The sequence below is a fragment of the Perca fluviatilis genome, chromosome 9, assembly GCF_010015445.1.
Source record: "Perca fluviatilis chromosome 9, GENO_Pfluv_1.0, whole genome shotgun sequence".
In the NCBI taxonomy this organism is placed as follows: Eukaryota; Metazoa; Chordata; class Actinopteri; order Perciformes; family Percidae; genus Perca; species Perca fluviatilis.
The window spans coordinates 41,086,028-41,106,527 of NC_053120.1; the positions used below are offsets into that span (position 1 = coordinate 41,086,028).

General features: G+C 40.8%; 1 protein-coding gene across 2 annotated transcripts; it reads left to right on the forward strand.

Annotated features, from left to right (window-relative positions):
- The first annotated feature begins 345 nt into the window (after positions 1-345).
- On the forward strand, positions 346-19,721 carry bcl6aa (BCL6A transcription repressor a). Of its 2 annotated transcripts, XM_039811640.1 has the most exons (10): positions 346-1,075; positions 11,164-11,256; positions 15,294-15,465; positions 15,581-15,802; positions 15,896-16,861; positions 17,180-17,361; positions 17,467-17,634; positions 17,729-17,859; positions 18,122-18,259; positions 18,374-19,721. In XM_039811640.1, exons 1-10 carry the CDS (start codon positions 1,048-1,050, stop codon positions 18,515-18,517), a joined length of 2,244 nt encoding a protein of 747 aa, XP_039667574.1. In that variant the 5' UTR covers positions 346-1,047; the 3' UTR covers positions 18,518-19,721. The 2 variants fall into 2 exon arrangements, with proteins under 2 accessions (XP_039667574.1, XP_039667575.1); XM_039811641.1 differs by lacking the exons at positions 346-1,075; positions 11,164-11,256 and adding an exon at positions 12,931-12,998.
- Positions 19,722-20,500: the final 779 nt, after the last annotated feature.

Sequence of the window (20,500 nt, forward strand, 5' to 3'; positions counted from 1 at the left end):
ATAAAAATTAGTAACACTGTAGAATTTCCCCAAAATATTGCTTTACTGTTTTCAGGATTTTCCCTAATTTTCCCGGTGGCAGTCACATTGTTGACCTTCCTATTGGCTGTGCCAGGTTGAAGTGACAGCTGGCGTGATGTAATAACACCCCCCCCTCCACGAGACAAGTTATAAAGAGCAATATCTAGTTCCATGGATTGAGATCAGCTTAGGTAGATTAATGCTCCAGGACACTGAAATGTTTGTTGTATAAAAGCTCTGTTTATAAAACAATGTGTCATCGCTGTATATGAAAATCTCTAATCTGGCAGATGGCCTGAGCTCCAGGAGTTCCTCCGCGGTAAAGGCACTGCTGTAGTCGATGGTTTGTGCTCCTATGGTTTAATGAGATTTTAGATTCTCCGTTCAAATGAATTATAGATAGGAAAACTGGGATTATTTTACAGGCTGTTTAATCTCTTCCTCTTTTTTTTGCCCCACGGTTTCAGCATTCGTGGAAACGTGGAGCGAATGAGTGCTACAATCAATGAACGCTAGAGTGCAGGCGGCCTATCAGCTCAGAGAGCAAGAGATGCCCTGTGGACCGGTTCACTAACATGAAGCGTGCTCAGTCGACTTGACTCACTTCAGCCCCGCTGCCGCGCCCGCCTTTCCAAAAGCGTTCCCATCCTGCTGAACACTGACAGACATGAGGCTTCACCAGAGCTGCTCCGCCACCGCCTGACTCAGACTCAGTGCCCTCTTGCACTGAAGACAGCTTCATCCCTCCAGCTTAGGGAGGGGGCGGTGGGGGGGACCAGTCAGACTCTGCATCCTGGAACATATTACTTGCCAGAAAAATACAACTCTGGTGAACACAGTTTGGGTGGGTTGTGTTTTTGCTGTGCTGGACCTTACCATAGTCAGGTAGAAAAGTTGATTGATCTCAGTGAAAAGACTTTTTTTGGAACTGCAGAAGAGGCCCCCCTTCGCTTGCTGAACCTCGGCTCACAGCTTTGAATTCAAGGCGCAGGCACTTCCTCCTTGATTTCCACTACAGATCCCATCATGCCTCACTCCTTCCAGCAGAAAAAAGGTGAGACTTATTTTCTTCTGTTTCTCAAAACCTGCCCTTAGAATGACAGCATTTCAATGCTGGCAAAATAAATGAAGGTGGAACATATATTTGACAAAAATCACTGAAATAACAAAATGTGTAAATTAATATAAAAAACTTCGGAAACTTGACATACTTGTGATTTTTGATTGCTATATTACCAGTGCTTGTCATATATTGCCATAAGGACACATTCTTTGTCCAGATAATACATTGCATTAAGAAATGATATTTAACACAAATTTCAAGTTTGCCTACTTCAGAGAAATATATATATTTCATTATGGATTGGTCATGAAATTGTTCTCATTATTTTGTCTAACATGTCTTAAATTAGCAAACTGTATCCACAGGACGAGTGACAGCTAAAAAAAAAACATTCTTCCACTGACAAAGCTAACTCGCCAACTCCCGCACTGAAATAAGTGTATATTTCCATAGCGCTCGTATAATGCTCAACTAATCTCAGAGATCAAATCAATATAGTGCTCAATCGCTTGCTCAGTCACAACATTAACAAGAGGGAGCATGCAAAGTATCATTTACAGGGGTCACGATAAAACAACTGACATCTGATAAGCAAATGGAAGGACCGGAATACAACAAATAATGTCCTCACAGGCTTATCTAGAGTATGGAAATACATGTAAAATAGACATTCAGCATGAGCTAAGAAAGGATCTGAGTGATTTGAGAGACCTATATTTGATTCACTTATGATTTCCATGTGAGAATCTTTCCACAGCTGTACAAAAGAAAAAAACAAAGGTAAGTGGTTTGAATAAAGCTATATCAAAAAAGACTTTTTACCATCAAAAGTCTCCTTCAACCTTAGAAAACAGATCATTAATGCACAATGCTAGATATACTATGGCTGGTTCACATGTGATTATATCATAAAATGCTTGTGGTCCCATGCACACAGAACACTAAATATGTCTGTAGTGCTGCAGATACCAAGAGTTTCTGCGTGTGTGATGTAGAACAGATAACAATTGTGTGAATGTGTTGAGCACAGGTGTCACTCTGCTTTCTTGCATCAGCACTTCCACCTGGCATTTCCTGGGCTTCAGAGGTACTCTGAACGAAAGCACTGAGGGATGCAGTAGCTCTTCACTATGATACATTAGTAAGAATTAATTATATTTAAAAATATGCTCATTTCTTTCGTTTCAAATGTGCATAAATGCAGGTTAATGAGGCCTGATGGTTATATGAGTTGATTTGTTTCTTGCAAACATAAAGAGTGGGAGGTTTTCCAGAGTTTAGAAGGCGAAAGCACTGTTTGTCTGGTTTCATGTATTGGCTGAAATAAGGGTGTAGGCGTTGACAAGACAAAGAAAAAATATCAATCAAAAATGATATATTTTAAGCAAAACTAACAGATTTTTCAGAAGTTGGATGAAAAATTAAAGAAAAAAAGAAGTTGTGTGTGCATTTAATGCATTATACATGTATCATGACTGATATATCACAAACATTTTTGAATGATCTCTTCTTGAATCCATGTAAGTACCCAGAGTAAAATTCTTCTTTTTTGGGGGGTAAAGCAGTTGAATTCTGTGGCTTTGGTGGGATTGCTTTCATCCTCACCAATCCCATGTTTCCATGTTGGATTTAAATCAATTTACTGCTTTGGCTGGAGGAAACCAAAAAAAATAAAAGCTGACATGAAAAATACACCTATATAATACTAATAGAGGCTGTGAATGTTTGATGATGATCTCTACTGAAATACACTGAGGGCTAATGCCAGATTTTTCCCATGAAATGAAAATATGAAAGCTCATCTAAAGCCTGTTTTTAGCTCTTTTTTTATGTAAATGTAGTGGACTTGCCTGTGAGGAAATAATATATTTCATAATAAAATGTAACAATACGTTACCCAGAGTTCCATATGATATTGTGGTATTTTTCAAACACAGGAGCAGTAGAGACAGAGAGCTGAGGTGGTGGATGTGCTAAGTGCTTTGTGTGTGGTTCTTGTTGAACTGCGGCCTGGAGCTAGGTGTGTGTAGTTCCTGTTTAACCAGCCCTGTGTACCAGGATCAGCAGTTGGCATTAGATGCAGGCAGTGGGAGCTATGTAACATGGGAGAATTTGATATAAAAGTGAAATTAGGCTGGAGTGCAGGGGCGTGAGAGAAAAAAAGAGAGAGAGAGAGAGAGAGAGAGAGAGAGAGAGAGAGAGAGAGAGAGAGAGAGAGAGAGAGAGAGAGAGAGAGAGAGAGAGACATTAAGAACAGTTAACTGATGGAATGAATGACATGAGAGCCGAGTCCAAAACAAAACACTGACTGTGACTCTGTGTCTATGCAGAGAGACTTTGATTTTGCTATCGTTTCAGCATCAGTTTAACTTCTATACTCTAAATGAGGGGTCTTTAACGTTTTTTAGGCCTAGGACCCTTTAGCTGAAAGGGAGACGGAGCAGGGACCCCTTACTACATGTATTGTATAAAAATGTAGTTGCATATTAAACTGGGACAGATGCACTTAGAAGGCAAAGTAAGTCTTTAAGCTTTCAAATAATATACATCAAACAATATTTTGGTCCCCCCCCCCTGCAGTAACTCTGAGGACCCCCTAGAGGTCACAGACCCGCTGTTGAAGATCTCTGCTCTAAACACAATTAAATTGATTGTGAGCAATCATTCCAGTAAAAAACAAAGACTTCAAACATGGTTCAGTGGCCTTTATGTCCCCATAACCATGTTATCATTGGAAGATTCCACCGGGACATACGTAAATACAGAAGAAATGCTATCTGCATTGTATACACAGCGCAAATGGCAAGCTTGAAATGAAATCTTCACAGTTTACATGCTCAGCTTTGCACAAAGTTGTATTTATTTTACACTCCTGCAGCATGTCAGTGGTAATGTGAGACCTTTGAAATCAGTGGATGCCATTTCTAGAGATGTGTGATTGAGTTTTCCTGCATTGTCACCAAAGTGCTGGACAATGTTTCAATTATGTTCAATTGAAGTGTGAAAAGATACGCTGAAAACACACTTTGAGCATCTAAGCAGGCATTTTACATAGATACAGGGACGGACTGACAATCTGTGCGTTCTGGAAAAGTCCAGAAACATTAAACACGTTAGAAATGAATCGCGGGTTGACCGTGATTTCACTTGGTTGTATATGAGAGGCTGTAGTGAACTCAGTTGTGCTGCTAGGATGAAGACTATGGTATTAAATTAAACGGGAAAAAATCAGGCATGCATTGGTACCACTCTAAATGTGCTAACAAACAGGGAAGGGGACTGAATAATTCACAAAATGTAACCAAAAGTTTAACCATAAAAATCCTAGCTTGCACTTTCTGTCAGAGGGCAGTTTTTCCTTGTCTTTCATATTTGTGTTTACTATTGTGGAACTGGCAAAGTGGTTGGTTGTGAAAGCTTCACAGACAACATTGATAGGGCCTAGTCATTTTCATCATTTCACAGCCTTAATATGAATCAAAAGTGTAATATGACATTGAGAAAATATTAAACAGGTTATTCAATGCTAATTCTTTAACACAAAGTAACACATGTTATATACATTTATATTTGAATAGTTATAGTATATAATAACTTACACTCTCAGTGTAGTTTTGGTATAGGCCTACAATATATCTAATCCCCATGTTCAAGTACAGCAAGTAGCCTACTTTATCTCTGAAAGTGCTGTCAGTAATACTCTGTACTGTTTACAAGTTTGTGTAATTTGGGGTTTCTGTAGCCAGTGACATTTCATTATTTGTATTTTAATTTCAATGCAGATGTAATGGCATTGTAAATTTTTAGTTTTTATTTGAAGGCTGAGGCTTCATTAATAAACACAACCCCATCATCATTTGAGATGTTACTTGCTGTGAGTACCTTGTCTGATAGGCTACAGTATTGTGGCATAGTATCAGGACATCCTGGCTAGTGTCTGTCGCGCACGGCTAGGGGCAAATGGCTGGATGATGGGCCTATTTGAGAGAAAGTCCAGGGCTGTTTTCTTTTTTTTAATACAATGCAATTGTCGATGTTTTTGGTCAGGTTTGCATTCTTACTACTACAGTAGAACTTAAGGTGTCCTATATCACTTCTTAATGGACACCCTGCAGCCAATCAGAATCGAGTATTCACCCAGACCATGGTATAAGTAATGACAACAACACTGTCGGCGCATCCACATGATACAAGCCTTCCGTGATCACGCACCGCCCCTCCCCAATGCAGTTGCTAGTAGCCAAGGAGGACACGGAGGATTATAAAAACATGAAGGACTCTTCAGAAGAGGTCATTATCTTCACCACTCGAGTTTCTGCGTGGTAAGGTCACCGGATGCCCCAGTCTTCTGAACATAGTCCTAGTGAGAGGTCCAGAGAGAGTTGTGTGGAGCTGATAGTCTTAATTAGCTTATTAGCAACTCGTTTGGTTTGAATGTAATGGACGTTCATTAATATCAAAAAGTTTCGCACTAAAGCGTTAAAGTGGCAGAAGCTGAATCGTTCAACCATTTATCCATTACTTTCAGCTAATCATTTTGACTGTTCCTCTATTACTTTCAGATTTCTATTTCAAATAGATTTCACTCACTGTTTTCGACTTAATTTTAGATAATCATGTCAGCCGTTGATTCACTTCTTTTGGCACATTATTTCAAATGTTTATGCTCTCTTAGCTAACTATTCAAACTACGTATCCATTATTTTTGGCTAACTATTTTGAAACGTGTGTGAGCTTGCTAGGAGATTCCCCCTGTCTGTAATATGTGTACATTGGTAAGCAGGAGAATGCATGTTCTTAAAGTCAAACAAAAAAAGTTGTGTGATATGAGGAAGGAGCCTCCCAACGTTTCACACACCCAACATCCAGATCTACAGTTTGATACTAACTAATAGGTGTTGTGACAGCAGTGCAGGAAAGGGGGTTGATTCAGGACAGATGATTCTTATTGGATCATAATTGAGGGTGGTGCAATGAAATAAGACACACTTGTTTACCGTTTAAAATCTCTGCACTAAAGCTGAGAGTGGATACCGCTGTTAAAATACCAAGCTGAATCCATGTAGAGACACATAACGTGGCTTTGAAACTGATCTGTGCAGAAGTTTTCCCAAATTTAACAAGTCCTCCTCATCATGTGCTCTTGGAACTCCTGTATTTTGCAGCCCTGGGCATGAGCAAAAACACTTAAACTGTGAAGATTTATTTTGTATGCATGGCTGCTATTACTGCATGCTTGTACTATATCTCCTCATGTTTTTGTGGAAGTAACTGACCCATCATCCAGCAGATGGCACACTGGCAAGGGACTGTTTCTGGTATGTGTGGAAAATTCCATCAAGTTGGAGTCTGCAGGCTGCATTCCTGGCTCCTCTCAGCTGGCCCTGAGAAAGTCCTGAATCTACATGCTTTGATTCGACCAAATTGGAATTCTAGCCTACCAACACGCCTCTGCTCTGACTATAACCTTAGCATGTAGCTTGCACAGGCAGGCTGCTGAACTCAAGGTTATCCACACATGCAGGCACACTGCGGAAACTTACTCCAAAGTTTCTTTTAGTGTGTGCGTGTGTATTTTCTTTTTGAAATCACTGATGAAGTAGAATAAAAAACAGTGTAAGCTGTTTATCTGTTAGTCAAAATAATTAATGACTTCTGCTTTTTTTTCATCTTAAAAATTAGGTATAAAGCCATATAAATTAGGGTTTATTGACTATGAATTAAAACAAAATGTCAAAAGCATCGAAAAAAGCTCTAGGGAAAAAAGCGCCCAAAAAAAGGTCATTTTCAATTTTTACCCTGAAGGACAACGAGTTTATGGTTGACGGGAAGACAACACAAGGGTTAAGTAAAAGTATGTAAGTATCATCGGGAAAATTTACTTAAAGTATTAAAAGGTACAATATGTAACATTTCTGCATTAAAATGTCTAATGACTATACCCATGTTATATATTTTGTTGAGTTGTGTACTTACACTATTCCAAATGTTTCCAACAATGTTCAAAGCCAGAGAAATCTGTTATTTTATTTCTGACACGGGACATTTGGTTTAGTCGCCGGTCAGTGGCGTCATATAACCTTTGACCCCTCTGGTTCCTCTAACTTGCGTCAAAACACAGGCACCCAGATGACACGTTCGAGAGTAATTGTAAATCATACAATGTCACAGAAAGAGTTATAATCAGTAACCGTAATACAGATTTTTTTCCTGCCACACAGCATCATTTTGTCATTGATTAAAAGTAGTCAATGCAGAATAAGCCTCACATTCTAGAAAATGGAAACGATCGAAACAGTTCTATCAATCGACTAATCCTTTCAGCTGGACTTGTAGGCCGTTATATTGATGGGTAGTTTAGTTTATAATAAAACATTGTATTTTATAAACTACATGTGTTTTCTGTGCAAATATCTTAAAGCTGCAGTAGGTAAGATTGTGAAGATCCAGGACTTTGCCAAAAAATTTGAACATCGACAACTTCTCAGTCCCTCCCCCCTTTCTGCTGCAGCCCAAACCGTCTCCTAAGCCCCTCCCACACAACGGAGTTTGACAGAACTGCCGGCATGTCAGACAACATGTTCAGTAACTAAACACCAACACAACGTTAACTTTACTCACCAACAGTAAAACGATGCTAACTAGCAGGCTACCGTTAGCCATTTCAGCATCATATCAGACCGACCACTGTGCTAACGTTACTATCATCCTCACCAACGTAGCTTTGTGGACTGTTGAATACTAATAACCAAGTGAAAGATAAATCATTCATGGTCATTATGTTACCTGTTGAGAGGAAATGTGGCTACATCTGCATCGTTCTTCAGATCTTTAAAATCCCGGAGCTCACACCACCTCTGAAAAGCCACTTCATTATTCACAGAGTTTTGGAAAACTTTTCTGCAGCGTCGCGTGCGCGGGGAGGGGGGAGGGGAGAACGCTATATATGTGTGTGCCTGAGCAGTGATTGACAGGCAGATAGACAGACCCCGTGGCCCTGATTGGAGAAAATCGACCGGGAGCGGTGGAATTTTGCCAATGGCACTACAGGCTGTAGGAGGTGCCAGAGGAGCTGGATTATTTTTATATTACATAATTCATGTAGTTCTACTGGAACATAGGGTCAGTTTCAGCAAATATGACAGAAAGTTAGTTTTATAAGACTTACCGACTGCATCTTTAATGTGTAAAGTAACTAGTAACTAAAGCTGTAACAGGTTACTGTAGTGGAGTAAAAAGTCCAATATTTCTCTCTGAAAAGTAGAAAGTGGCATGAAAAGAAAAGACTCAAGTAAAGTACAAGTACCTCAACATCTGGACTTAAAGCTTTAGTGTGTAACTTTTTGATATTAATGAAAGTCCGTTACATTCAAGCCAAATGAGTTGCTACAAAGCTAATTAAGACTATCAGCTCCACACAACTCTCTCTGGACATCTCACTAGGACTATGTTCAGAAGACTGGGGCGTCCGGTGACCTTACCGCGCAGAAACTCGAGTGGTGAAGATAGTGACCTCTGCGGTGCGTGATCACAGAAGGCTTGTATCATGTGGACGTGCCAACAGTTTTGTTGTCATTACTTAGAATTCCTCATGGGGGAGACAAAAACTACTCACTATAGCTTTAAGTACAGTACTTGAGTAAATGTACTTAGTTACATTCCACCACTGGCATTGTAAGTCCTCTATTAAAGTATGCAGGAAGAGGGAATGAATCCAAATAGAATGACAAAATGTTCATGTCAAAATCATACTAACAGCAGAACACACAATCAAGGGACTCCTTTCCCTCTCTATGATTCCCTTGTGCTGCTTATCTTCCTGGTGTGTTTTTAACCTTGTCAAGTGGGATGAAAGCCATCTCTCAACCTGGATTGTGTAAGTGCGGAGACAGCAGCAGCATTGTTGCAAACAAGACGTTGATTTTGTGTCAGAATATAACTTTGGCAGTTGGTCTGTTAATTAAAAAAAAAAAAAAAGCAAGGCAGCAAGCTTCCAAGTAAAGTGTGCTCATCATTACCTGTGCAGAAACATCTCTTGAAGTGTCATCAGTGAATTTTTCACTGCATCTATTTTATCTCACGTCGTGTTCTTTAACTGGTGTTATACATTATGCACGTCATTTGTTTTCAATGATCTGCACAAACAGACGATCAAGGAAGCTGTATAAGAAAATACAATAGAGGAACAAATCTTTTTTCTTTTTTATATAGACACACTGTATAGCCGTGTCCCAATCCAATGGTGATTGACAAAGGGCGACTTTATTGTGGACAAAAGAAGAAGGAAAAAATAAAAAAGCTTCTGGGATGCATGGAGTTAAAAAAGTGAAACTTAATATGAAAAGAAATTCTTTTAAAGAAAGGAACTAAAAAGACCTCTGTAGCTAACAGCATTTTCTGTTTGGTGTTACAGCTTGGTTGCATCATGCCTCTCAGAACAAAACTCCACACTCACATCTTTGCTGACAATGAACACTGAAGTTGGCAGAAATTTGCTGTGAAACGAGACAAAAGTGTGCAGTTTATGAAGAAAAAAAAAGTGAGGCAACCTCCGGGCCTCAGGCATTTGTCAGTGGGCATTTCTATTCAATGACCTATCATGCACCAAGTGTGGCAATGATACGGCTTGGAGATGTTTCACACTGTGTCAGAAGTGTACAAGCATTTTAAAAAAAAATCTCTTTTTAAATATATATATATATATTTTTTTTTTTTTTTGCAGCTGTTACTGGCCGGGGCAGACTTGAATCACTGTCACAACCTGCTTTGGCTGTGATTGTTTGTGAGCAGCGTGCCGCCTACACAAAGAGATCAAGAACTTAACATCATGAGCCGTTAGATTTCATTATACAGCCTGAATGGAGATCAAGGATTAACCGATACGCTGTTCATAATGTGACAATGTGCCCTGTGTGTCATTCACACAGATTGATATTGATCAGCTACCCTGCACTGTTTCTCTGCCCCGTGTAAGTGGGTCATTTATTTTTCGCTAGGAATTGGTTGAGTAAAAGTTTGCCAAGGATATGCAGTAATTATCTCCTCCTTCTATAGCTGGGCACAGCATGGGGCTTTGGTAAATTACACATCTCTCTCCGAACTCCTGGATGGTTTATGGCCGTGCATTATGCATAACTGTGCCGGAGCGCCTTAAACATCCCCCAAGTGGATTAAAATAAAGTTGACGCTGCTCTTTGTTTGGAGCTCAACATAGTCTTTATTTGGCAGTGCTGAATCGGAGGTTGCTGTAAAAGCGTGTGTCTTAATTATTTTGGAGACTTTTTTTGGGGGTTTGTAAACACCTGGAGTGATTTTTAGTGGGATGCCGGATCCAGATGGGCGGATGCTCAGGCACTCCACAAGGAAATGTGGGTTACATTAGAGTTGAGTGTGGCGTCACATGAAGGGTTGAACAAAAACAAAAGAAAGGGCTGTTTCTATCACACTGACTGACAAAGCTCAAACGGCCCTAGAATTAAAACTCATGGCACCGTTACTGTGTAATGACACTGGTGTCAAGTATGTTAAAGTCTAGAGTCTTTTTTTTTTTTTTAAATCTCTCTTAAAAATGTGTGTTGTGGAAAATTAGAGAAACATCTTAGTTAAGATAAAAAAAATATATTTTACATGAAAATCTATATAATCTCATTTTAAAATGTATTTTACCTTTCTCCGTTTACCTTCATCAAATTTAAGATCATGAGATTTACAACATTTTCCTCAAAGACTTGATAAAAGATATAATAATCAATAGGTGTGGAGGTGTTAAAAGTCAAAAGGATATTTACCAAAATAAAATACAAGCCCGTATGTTTGAACATGGCATGTGCTGCATGTTACTAATTGTTAGCATTGATGACTAGAGCTCATGCTTCCACCTTTGTTTGCCCACTGATCTTTACATTTCAATCTAACCAGAGATTGTGTGTGTTATTTTGCAATATTAAAACTACTGAAAATAAATGATATAGCCTATTTAGAAAGGAGAGTTTTAATTGAGTGTACACTTTCACTACTGTAATGCAAACTAATATAGCTTCTAATTGATTGTATAAACTTGTCTTTGTGTGTACTCTCAGCTCAGCAGATGCTCCTGCTGTGCCAAGGGGTGAACGGGATGAGAAAAGACGGCGAATCCGTGGTTTGGAATCACCACAAGCAAAGTTTCCACGGTGAGTCACTGACAGTAAATGCTTGCCCACAACTCATGAAATGAACACAATTTTTGAGATGCTGTCATAAAGTACACATCCCCTAAGCAGGCAACCACTGGCAAAAAAAAAAATATATATATATATATATATATATATATATATATATATATGTAAATCCACACCAGTTCTCATCTTCATGCAAGGAAGAAACAAACTACAGAGCCTGGCTGCTGATACTTTTCAAACTGAAAGAGCACAAAGTCAAACACAACACTAGTAAGCTGAAAAATAAAATAAATAAAATACTCAGTTTATTCTCGCCCAAATCTGAGAAATTATGCAACAAGGAGTAGCCTATACATGCTATAAATTAAATAGCAGCATTTTCCAGGAAACTTTCACTTTGCATTTCAATGAGCAATATTTTTTGTTGTAAGTGTGCACATAATCTGACATGAACAAGGCATCCTCCCCTTCTATTAAAAGTTTAAAAAAAAAAACGTCCACATAACAAGAGGCTAAAGTCTGTCTGTTTTTGGAGGAGGATGGAGCCTGCTGAGGAGTCCAAGTTACAAATGCATGTAACATTTTTTACACAAAGACATTCAATTTCACAATAGCCTATAATAAGTCTAATGGCATTTTAAACATTAATACCCTCAATATCAAACCCATATGTCTGATTCTGAATTATAACCGAGGCTTGATTGCATTCAGCTTGTATGCAGGCTACATGCTTGCTCATACCATTAGATTGGTGATGCGCTTGCTTTCATGCAACAAGTTTTCTATGTACCGTTAATCATGAAGTTAATATAGGACTGTAGATCGCACCTAACAAGTTAATGTCACCCACTGTCTGCAAAGAAAACAGTCGCTTTAACACAATAGCAGCCATAAAGCGAGAGTGCATTAAACCGTTATAAGCGCATATGAGAATATAAAACTCGATTTAACAATTGCCAGTCCGACCATGCTTTAACTGAAACACCAAACCGTTTAACAAACTCATGTACACCACACACGCTCAGCTGACTTCCTAATATAGCCTACTGGTAAATAATAATACATCTATTAAAGCTTTCCTTTTTCAACAAACCCCCGATTGGTGATTCGCAGCATTCCTCATCTGAAGAGAGCATACCTGCAGGAAATCTGGCTAAAAAATGATTTCTGGATAAGAAGAGCACGCCAGTCATATGGAATTAAGATCTCGGTGTGTGCGTGTGTGTGTGTGTGTGTGTGTGTGTGTGTGTGTGTGTGTGTGTGTGTGTGTGTGTGTGCGCAGTAGCCTACATGTAGGGTCTGGGTGTTAGATGCGACGAACGGCAACGAAACGACACATTGCTTAAAAAATGGAATATAAATTAGTTCTGAGAATTTCGGGGGCTGGGTTTAAGGAACTCGTGACGTCGCCGGCTCGACGTCCTGTGACTGTGGATTCAACCAAGAGCAGGGGGGGGTTGGATCACTATGAAACAATTTCCTGCATTATTTTACAAAATAATTCAGATTTTTTTACTCATTCAAACACTAGATTTAAGCAGTGTTTACTGTACAAATCATAATGTGCAACACGCGCTAGAATAACCGCTTTGGAAAGAAGTTATTTTCACCACAAGATAAAAAAACGTCACACCCCTGTCACGGGAAAGTGGTACGGTCTCGGGCTCAAATTCCGAGAATTGAGCTCGTCTGATTCTTAGAACTGGGGTTCTTAGAAGTGGTGATGCAAGAAGTTTCTAGGAAAGCGCTACCAGGTGATTTTTTTAAATTCCTTTTTTCCTCTAATTTGGCGCGAAGTTGTTATCTACTGTGTGTGTTGCTATGTTTTAGACAGCTATTTGTCCATTTGTGCCGTTTGGGTATTTGTGTGGGACTTGGTCTGCTGGCAGTTTGAACAGTGCAGAGCAGAAACTGTCAAGTGGCCGCTGTAGGGACAGAGACTCTGACAGATCGTCTGCCCCGCGCTGCGCTGGAGTGAGCTGGTCGCGGTTCAACCAGCGGGGCAGACAGCAGTCTTCCTCCGCAGAGCCATGTTGTAAAGATGTAATAATGCTCGGTTTAGATAACTACCGAGGAAAATGAGGTGTAATGTTATCGGTGTATAGGCTACCCAGAGCCCGGGATATAGTAGCCTACATGGTTCTCGGGTGGTGCAGCCGGGGCTTTGAATGCGCTCTCATTTAATGCTACTTTGTACGGTCAAGTGTCAACACAGTGCGGCGGCGGCGGCGGCGGCTCGCAACTTTGCTGGCAGCATGGCAGCATGGCAGCATGGCAGCCTCAGGTTGAGCCTCAGCCTCAGCCTCAGCCTCAGGTTCAGGAGATTTTTACTTAGCGGTCGCTCCGGCGGTAATTTGCTCCAGTGGAGCGCAAAAAAGGCTGCGCCGAACAAGCACTTGTGTTACCGTAACATTGTAGCGGAAACATTGGTGCTGATGGGTGTGTGTGTGTGTGTGTGTGTGTGTGTGTGTGTGTGTGTGTTTTCCACGGCAGAGAGGCTACAAGACACGTCGTCGCACCAAGTTGTGTTTCCACTGTGACACCGTGTGTGTGTGTGTGTGTGTGTGTGTGTGTGTGTGTGTGTGTGTGTGTGTGTGTGTGTGTGTGTGTCAGCGCTGCCGAGTTGAAAGGTTTTACTGAGATGCGCTCGGAGTTGGCTTCAGCTTTCCTGCAAAGTGTTGCTGCCTCATTTCTGTCACGGAATCCGAGAGTTTCAGTTCATGCTATATGCAGGAGCAGTTCCAATAAGACTATGTTTAAGCATATAAAATAAAATGAAACTCAAAGATAGGCGTTATTCTATATGGGCTGAGACAAATCAGTGTACTTTCATTTTAATTGACAAAACTGTGATAGCGCGGATTGACTCAACTTATGTAGCCCAGTTGCAGTCCTCATAATTCATTTTCTGAAAATGTAGGTAATTACTAGCCTACATTAGGCCCTCTGCTTGTTGTCCCTAACTAGAGGTCATAACTCTGTACCTTTTGATCAGAGGATATTTAGGCTGCGTTCTGTTCTGCTTCTATTTTCGGACGTGTCCAGTTACAGACTTCAGTCTTCACATTCAGTTCAAGATGCTGTCATAAATCCGCCTGCATGTTATAAAGCCATTTCTGCCTTGAGTTAATTAAATAATAGTTTTCACGCCCTTACAGTAATTGACCTAGAAATGCAATATAGCATATTAGCAAAGAAACCGAGAATATAGAGCGTTGCTGGGCTTCATTTCCAACAAGCCGCTGCTGTCACAGGTCTGATCACAGCAAAGAAGAAAAACTGTTCCTTGTATAACCTTGCCAGCTGCCCGGCTTCTTTTAAAGATTCAGGACAGGACGTTTTACAGTTGAAATCAAAACTCCTAGTTTGGCTGTTGTTTGTCAAGTTGTCAGTAATAGGCTGTAGGCTAGTAGTGATCTGCTGGCTGTTTTCCGCCGTGCTGCAGGCAGACACACACTCAACTTTTCTCCGTCACACTGAACTCAGACGGGAAAGAAAAGGACAGAGAGTCTATGGGAACAAGAAAACCATACAATAACAAAATAAAACAATACTCAGGGCATCTAATGGGGTTTATTATACAATTATGTGATATTGTTATTTATTTAAAATTAACGGTCATCATTTTTGTATTATTGAAAATCCGTTATTACAGAATTGTATCAGAAATGCTTTTGTCTGCTCCAGTCTGTTAGAATGTGATAATATTTTTCCTTCATCTTCATTTGTTATATCAACTTGTGAACCAGTGGTTTAGAAAAGGGAGAAAGTGAGGAGGGGGCGTGGGGGGTAAGAAATTTAAATGTCTAGACAGTGTTTATTTAATAAATGGCGCCGCCTTCTGGAGGAACGCCTGCATCTGGTTCTTAGTCTGCCACACTGATAAAGACCTTGTGAGGATCATAAATAATTTCAGTCCAATTAATTTACTTAAAGATGACCTGTTCTTCAGCATTGAAACAGATGGGTGAATTGTGGCATTTACCTACCAGGGCACTGTTTTTTGTGAAATAATCTTTATGTCTAAGTCGTTTTTGTTTTAATTGCAGAACTTGACAAAATGGCTTGCGCAGCAGACAGCTGCATACAATTCACACGCCATGCAAGTGATGTCCTGCTCAACCTGAATCGGCTGCGTAGCAGAGACATTCTCACAGATGTCACTATCTTGGTTAACAGACAGCAGTTTCGTGCACACAAGACCGTTCTCATGGCTTGCAGGTGCGTGTCATTCAGGCCAAGTTACATGAGCCAATGTTTCTGTTGCAGTTTAAAGATGATGTGATTGATCTCTGTATGCTCTGTCTGCATTTTGTTTTCTTTGACATGGCTGCAGTGGGCTGTTTTACACCATCTTTACTGACTCCCACAAGTGCAACCTTAATGCGATCAGTCTGGATCCAAAGGTGGACCCAGAGGGCTTTGCCATCCTGCTGGAGTTCATGTACACCTCCCGTCTCACACTAAAGGAGAGCCTGATTATGGCGATCATGAACACCGCCATCTACCTGCAGATGGACCATGTTGTGGACACCTGCCACAGATTCATCAAGTCCAGGTAGGCAGAACAAGGTTCCGTTACATTGGTCAAATTCATCATTATCAGCATCTGTCGTGTTTAGTTTTTTTTACCTTCTCATTCTTATTCCAGTGATCCGGCTGCCAAGCTGCCCAGAGATGAGTTTTTGATCAGTCCCTTGGTTCTACCTCAGGATGTCCATGCTTACCGGCCCCACGATGTGGTCGACAGTTTGCACAGCCGCGTGGCTCCGTTCAGGGATGGGAGGCCCTACGGCTCAAACATTTTCAACGGGGTCAGCACCCCCAGCAACTACCCATTCTACGGGCAGTTTCCCATGCCAGGATTCCCTTTCCCTCTCTGCAAGCTGACTGATGCCAAAAACACTTTTGCTGACCTCTCTAAGAGTGGGATCCACCACAAGCATTGTTCTCCGCATGACAGCGCCAACCTCATCAGGGCAGAATACAGCAGGGCGGTTGGCACTAGCTCCTCCAGCATTATTCACTCCACCACCTACGCTTCCAGGGAGGTAGCAAGAGACGACGAGATGCGGAAGGAAAGCCACGAGGGGGTCAGCCAGTCTATCGCTCTCGGCACAAGAAAGCGTGCGTTTCCTGTGCTGACCCTGGAGCACCAGAGAGACTCTGGAAAAGATCACGCTCCTCAGGCAGAGGAAGACCTGATCCATCAGCACTACCCCCTGGGGATCTCCTCCGCTGGACGCAAGAGCCTCATGAGCAGCCCACAGAGCCCCCTCAAATCAGACTGCCAGCCCAACTCCCCAACAGAGTCCAGCAGTAGCAAGAACGCCGGCCTGTCCCAAGCTGCCGGAGTACAAGCTCCGCAAGGTACACAGGACCCCAAATCTCGCAACTGGAAAAAGTACAAGTTCATCGTGCTGAATCAGAGTGCTAAGGAAGACGAGGGGGGGCTGCGGGATCCTGGGCTTCGTTCCCCTCAGCGCCTCGGCCTGCCGCCCTACCTCCACCCCAGCGACTCAGAGAACCTCGACCCACAAACCACAAGCAAGAGCAGTGATCCCAGCGAGGACCTGCCCGTGCCCCAGGCTAGTCGTCTCAACAACATCATCAACAGGTGAGGGGCTTTTTGGTTTTTTTATGTACAACAAGAAAATGTCCATTTGACATGCAGCATTTTGTATGACGCGCTGGGAGGATTTTGAGGAAATGAAGGAAGACATCATATGCAGAGGGTTTAATGGTCAATGTTTTTTATGCATTTTGTTTACAGTTTACTGTTCTGGATTTTGGACATTCACCGGGATTATTTTAGGAACTTTATTTTGTAATGACATTTGATTGAAATTATTTGTTTACGTCTGACTTAAAGTATTGGTTTTTTTTTTAGCTCTGATTTGAAGTCTGACTTGAACTATTTGTTTTGTGTCTATAGTGCACTGGAGGGGTCACTGAGGAACGGAGACAGCCACCCTCCACACTACTTGAGCCGCCTGAACTGCTCGACCTGCGGCACGCCGTCCCCAAAGCACTCCGAAGTGTGTCCAAACACCTCCAGGACCCGTCTGGCAGAGGACATGGCCGAGCTGCACTCAGAATACTCCGACTCCAGTTGTGGTGAGTTTAAGACAGATATTAAATGTCAGTAACAAATCAACCATGATGTATGTATTATTTAAGACTAGAGGTCTGAACTTTTTTACTCTGATTTCTCCTCAACAGAAAACGGTACATTCTTCTGTAATGAATGCGACTCCAAGTTTGCCGAAGACGAAGCGCTGAAACAACACATGCTCCAAGTGCACAGCGACAAGCCATACAAGTGTGACCGCTGCCAGGCTGCTTTCCGCTACAAGGGCAACCTTGCAAGCCACAAGACTGTCCACACAGGTACGTCTAAGAGATTCATTTGTCCGTCTATCAAGTCTATGCTCCTTTGCTGCTCAATTCAAACGTTTCTTTTCCTCTGATTCCCTTTTCTCAGGAGAGAAGCCGTATCGCTGTAATATCTGTGGTGCTCAGTTTAACAGACCAGCTAACCTCAAGACTCACACTCGTATCCACTCAGGAGAGAAGCCATACAAATGTGAGACGTGTGGAGCTCGTTTTGTACAGGTAATAACATGCTAAGAAAGAAAAAAAAATTGTCTGAGCTAATAGCACTAACCATGAGTGGCTATAGTCATTTTCAGCTTTACAGAAGTACAGCAAATTACAGGGAAGAACATCCTTAAGGGTGTTTTGGCTTTTATACAATGCATACTAATACGTGAGTCTGCGTGGAAGAAGAACTCATTCCCCGATACTAGTTCGCATAGGTTCCAGTGCTGTCGGATAAGTTTGATTCAAGCCGATTTAGGTTTTGTTCGTGTTTCAGGTTGCTCATCTCCGCGCCCATGTGTTGATCCACACGGGTGAGAAGCCATATCCCTGTGAGATCTGTGGCACGCGCTTCCGTCACCTGCAGACGCTGAAGAGCCACCTGCGTATACACACAGGAGAAAAGCCCTACCATGTAGGTTGACCTATACTCTTATTTCACTTCCTAAAAAAGTTTCAAAATCATACAATAAACAGCTAACCCTCATAACATGCAGTAAAATAAAAGTTGCGCCGCTTTCCTTTTCAGTGTGAGAAATGCAACTTGCACTTCCGCCACAAGAGTCAGCTACGGCTGCATCTTCGACAGAAGCACGGCGCCATCACCAACACAAAGATCCAGTACCGCATGTCGACGGCAGACGGGCCCACTGACTTGACAAAGGCATGCTGAGCTGGGGGAAGGGAACAGTTTTAATGGAGGCAATCTTGACCTTGGCATTTAAAGACCCCAACTTGTACAATCATCCAAAATTGTAGTGCCACACTGTGTTCATTAGACAAATAAATTGGCTGTGTACGCCATTCTAAACGGGTTTCCACTACATGTGAACGTAGAGCCACTTATGGCATCTTAGTCACTTTATTGTTTCTATATAGATATGGATATATATATATATATATGTATATGTCGGGAGTGTTTCTAAGCTTTGAAGGTACATATATATAAAGCTTTATTTTGTTGAGAAGGATGGAATGTAAACTAATCTGTTTTTTGAAAATACAGTATTTTATATCAGAGAACTTACTTTTCTGAAAGTATTGAAAATTTTGATTGACGGGTGGTACATATATTTTAAGATTCTGAGATTTGCGGCTGTATAGGGTTGTCTATACATTTTTATGTAGATGTACGTACATGTTGCACCATATCAAGTTGCCATATTCATGTGACGAAAAAAAAAAAAAAAAGTCCTAATGTAATTGGATTTAGTAAAAAACATATCAGATGACTGCTGCTGTCTGATGAGGTTATGCATGAGGTACTCTATTACCGTTGCCAGTTGTCAGCGCACATGAAGTGGACAACTGCATAAATATTGTGAGATATTGTGTAATTATATCTGTGGGATTGCTCTCTGCTGGCAGAGCCAATCTAAGTGTTGAAAATGCATTTCAAGGTACTGCTTTGTTCTGACCAAGAAAATATTTTGCTTTAAGTGTATTTGTATAGATGTGACTTTTGTTTTTGTTTATTGGTTTTCCATAAGTGAAGTTTACAGTTTTGTCCTTGTTCTAGATCCTACAGTAAAGTTGTGCAAGTGTCGATATTTTTGGTTTGTACATACACTGTGTATTCAATGTGCCTTTCTCTCTATGGTGTCTGAATTCCTCGTTATTCAGCCCAGCTCTATTAAGGTACAACTCAAGGACATCACTTGTCCTATACCCCGTGTGTGTGTGTGTGTGTGTGATTGTGTGTGTGTGTATATATATTTTTAAATGCTTTTCACCAACCTTAAAACATGCAAATTCATCATTGTACATCTTCAGGACTTGTTTTGGGATTGGGCTTTTTTAACTGCATTAAAATTATTGTACAATGGTATAGATGTATGAATGTAAAATAAAGGTATTGGATTTCTATGTATTAACAACAGATTTGAGTTTGTCATATTACAAACGAGAACTGACGTAGGATATACGGGCACACCGTTTTAAAATGTTTCCAGAAATATTGTTAGATGGATAAAAACTACTAGAGGACATAACTTGTAGATCAAATACAGCACAATATATAACTATTAAATAAACATAGTTGTAGGAGTGTGAAACCTGCAGGCATGTTCAAACTTTACAAATCAGAGGATTGTAACTTTAATCTTAGTTTAATCTAACTGTATCCACAAAATACCAGTTTTGTAAAGAGATGTTCTGCAGAAATAAAGCACAAATGTAGTTTGATTTCTCATGATGTTGACCAAAAGTGAATCCCAGGAAAGAACTGCAGCTCACCACCTTTCAAAATCTGTCACATACTTATCTCCTGACTTTTAAAAAGACTGCTAAATGCTACAGGGACAGAACAAAAAACTTCCAAGTTACTTCTAAACTTTACTGTTGCACTGGGAAAACATGGCTTTTTTTTTTTTATAGTTTCTGATCATACTCTTATAAACTGCAACAATCCACAAAACCACTGACAAACCGTCCACCACACCTTCACTCATTTGTAAGATAGAAGTTAAAGCAAGCCTACGTAACTTTGGCTCAAGAACAGCCACTGTGGCTACGAGCGCCTAAATGTTAATGTAAACTGTGCAACCGTACCAGTACAGAGGCTCCTAGAGTCACAGAAGTGATTCAGTGATGTCAGATACATAGAGCCATATCAATCTAAAGCTGGCTGACAATAACCAGACCAAGTAAAACACCT

What these genes read in the sequence shown, in the direction of transcription:
- bcl6aa (XM_039811640.1), top strand. Translation starts at nt 1,048, where the DNA reads ATGCCTCACTCCTTCCAGCAGAAAAAAG. An exon ending in CCACAAGACTGTCCACACAG is followed by an intron (nt 17,635 to 17,728) that starts GTACGTCTAAGA and finishes CCCTTTTCTCAG; the next exon opens with GAGAGAAGCCGTATCGCTGT. An exon ending in CAGGAGAAAAGCCCTACCAT is followed by an intron (nt 18,260 to 18,373) that starts GTAGGTTGACCT and finishes TTTCCTTTTCAG; the next exon opens with TGTGAGAAATGCAACTTGCA.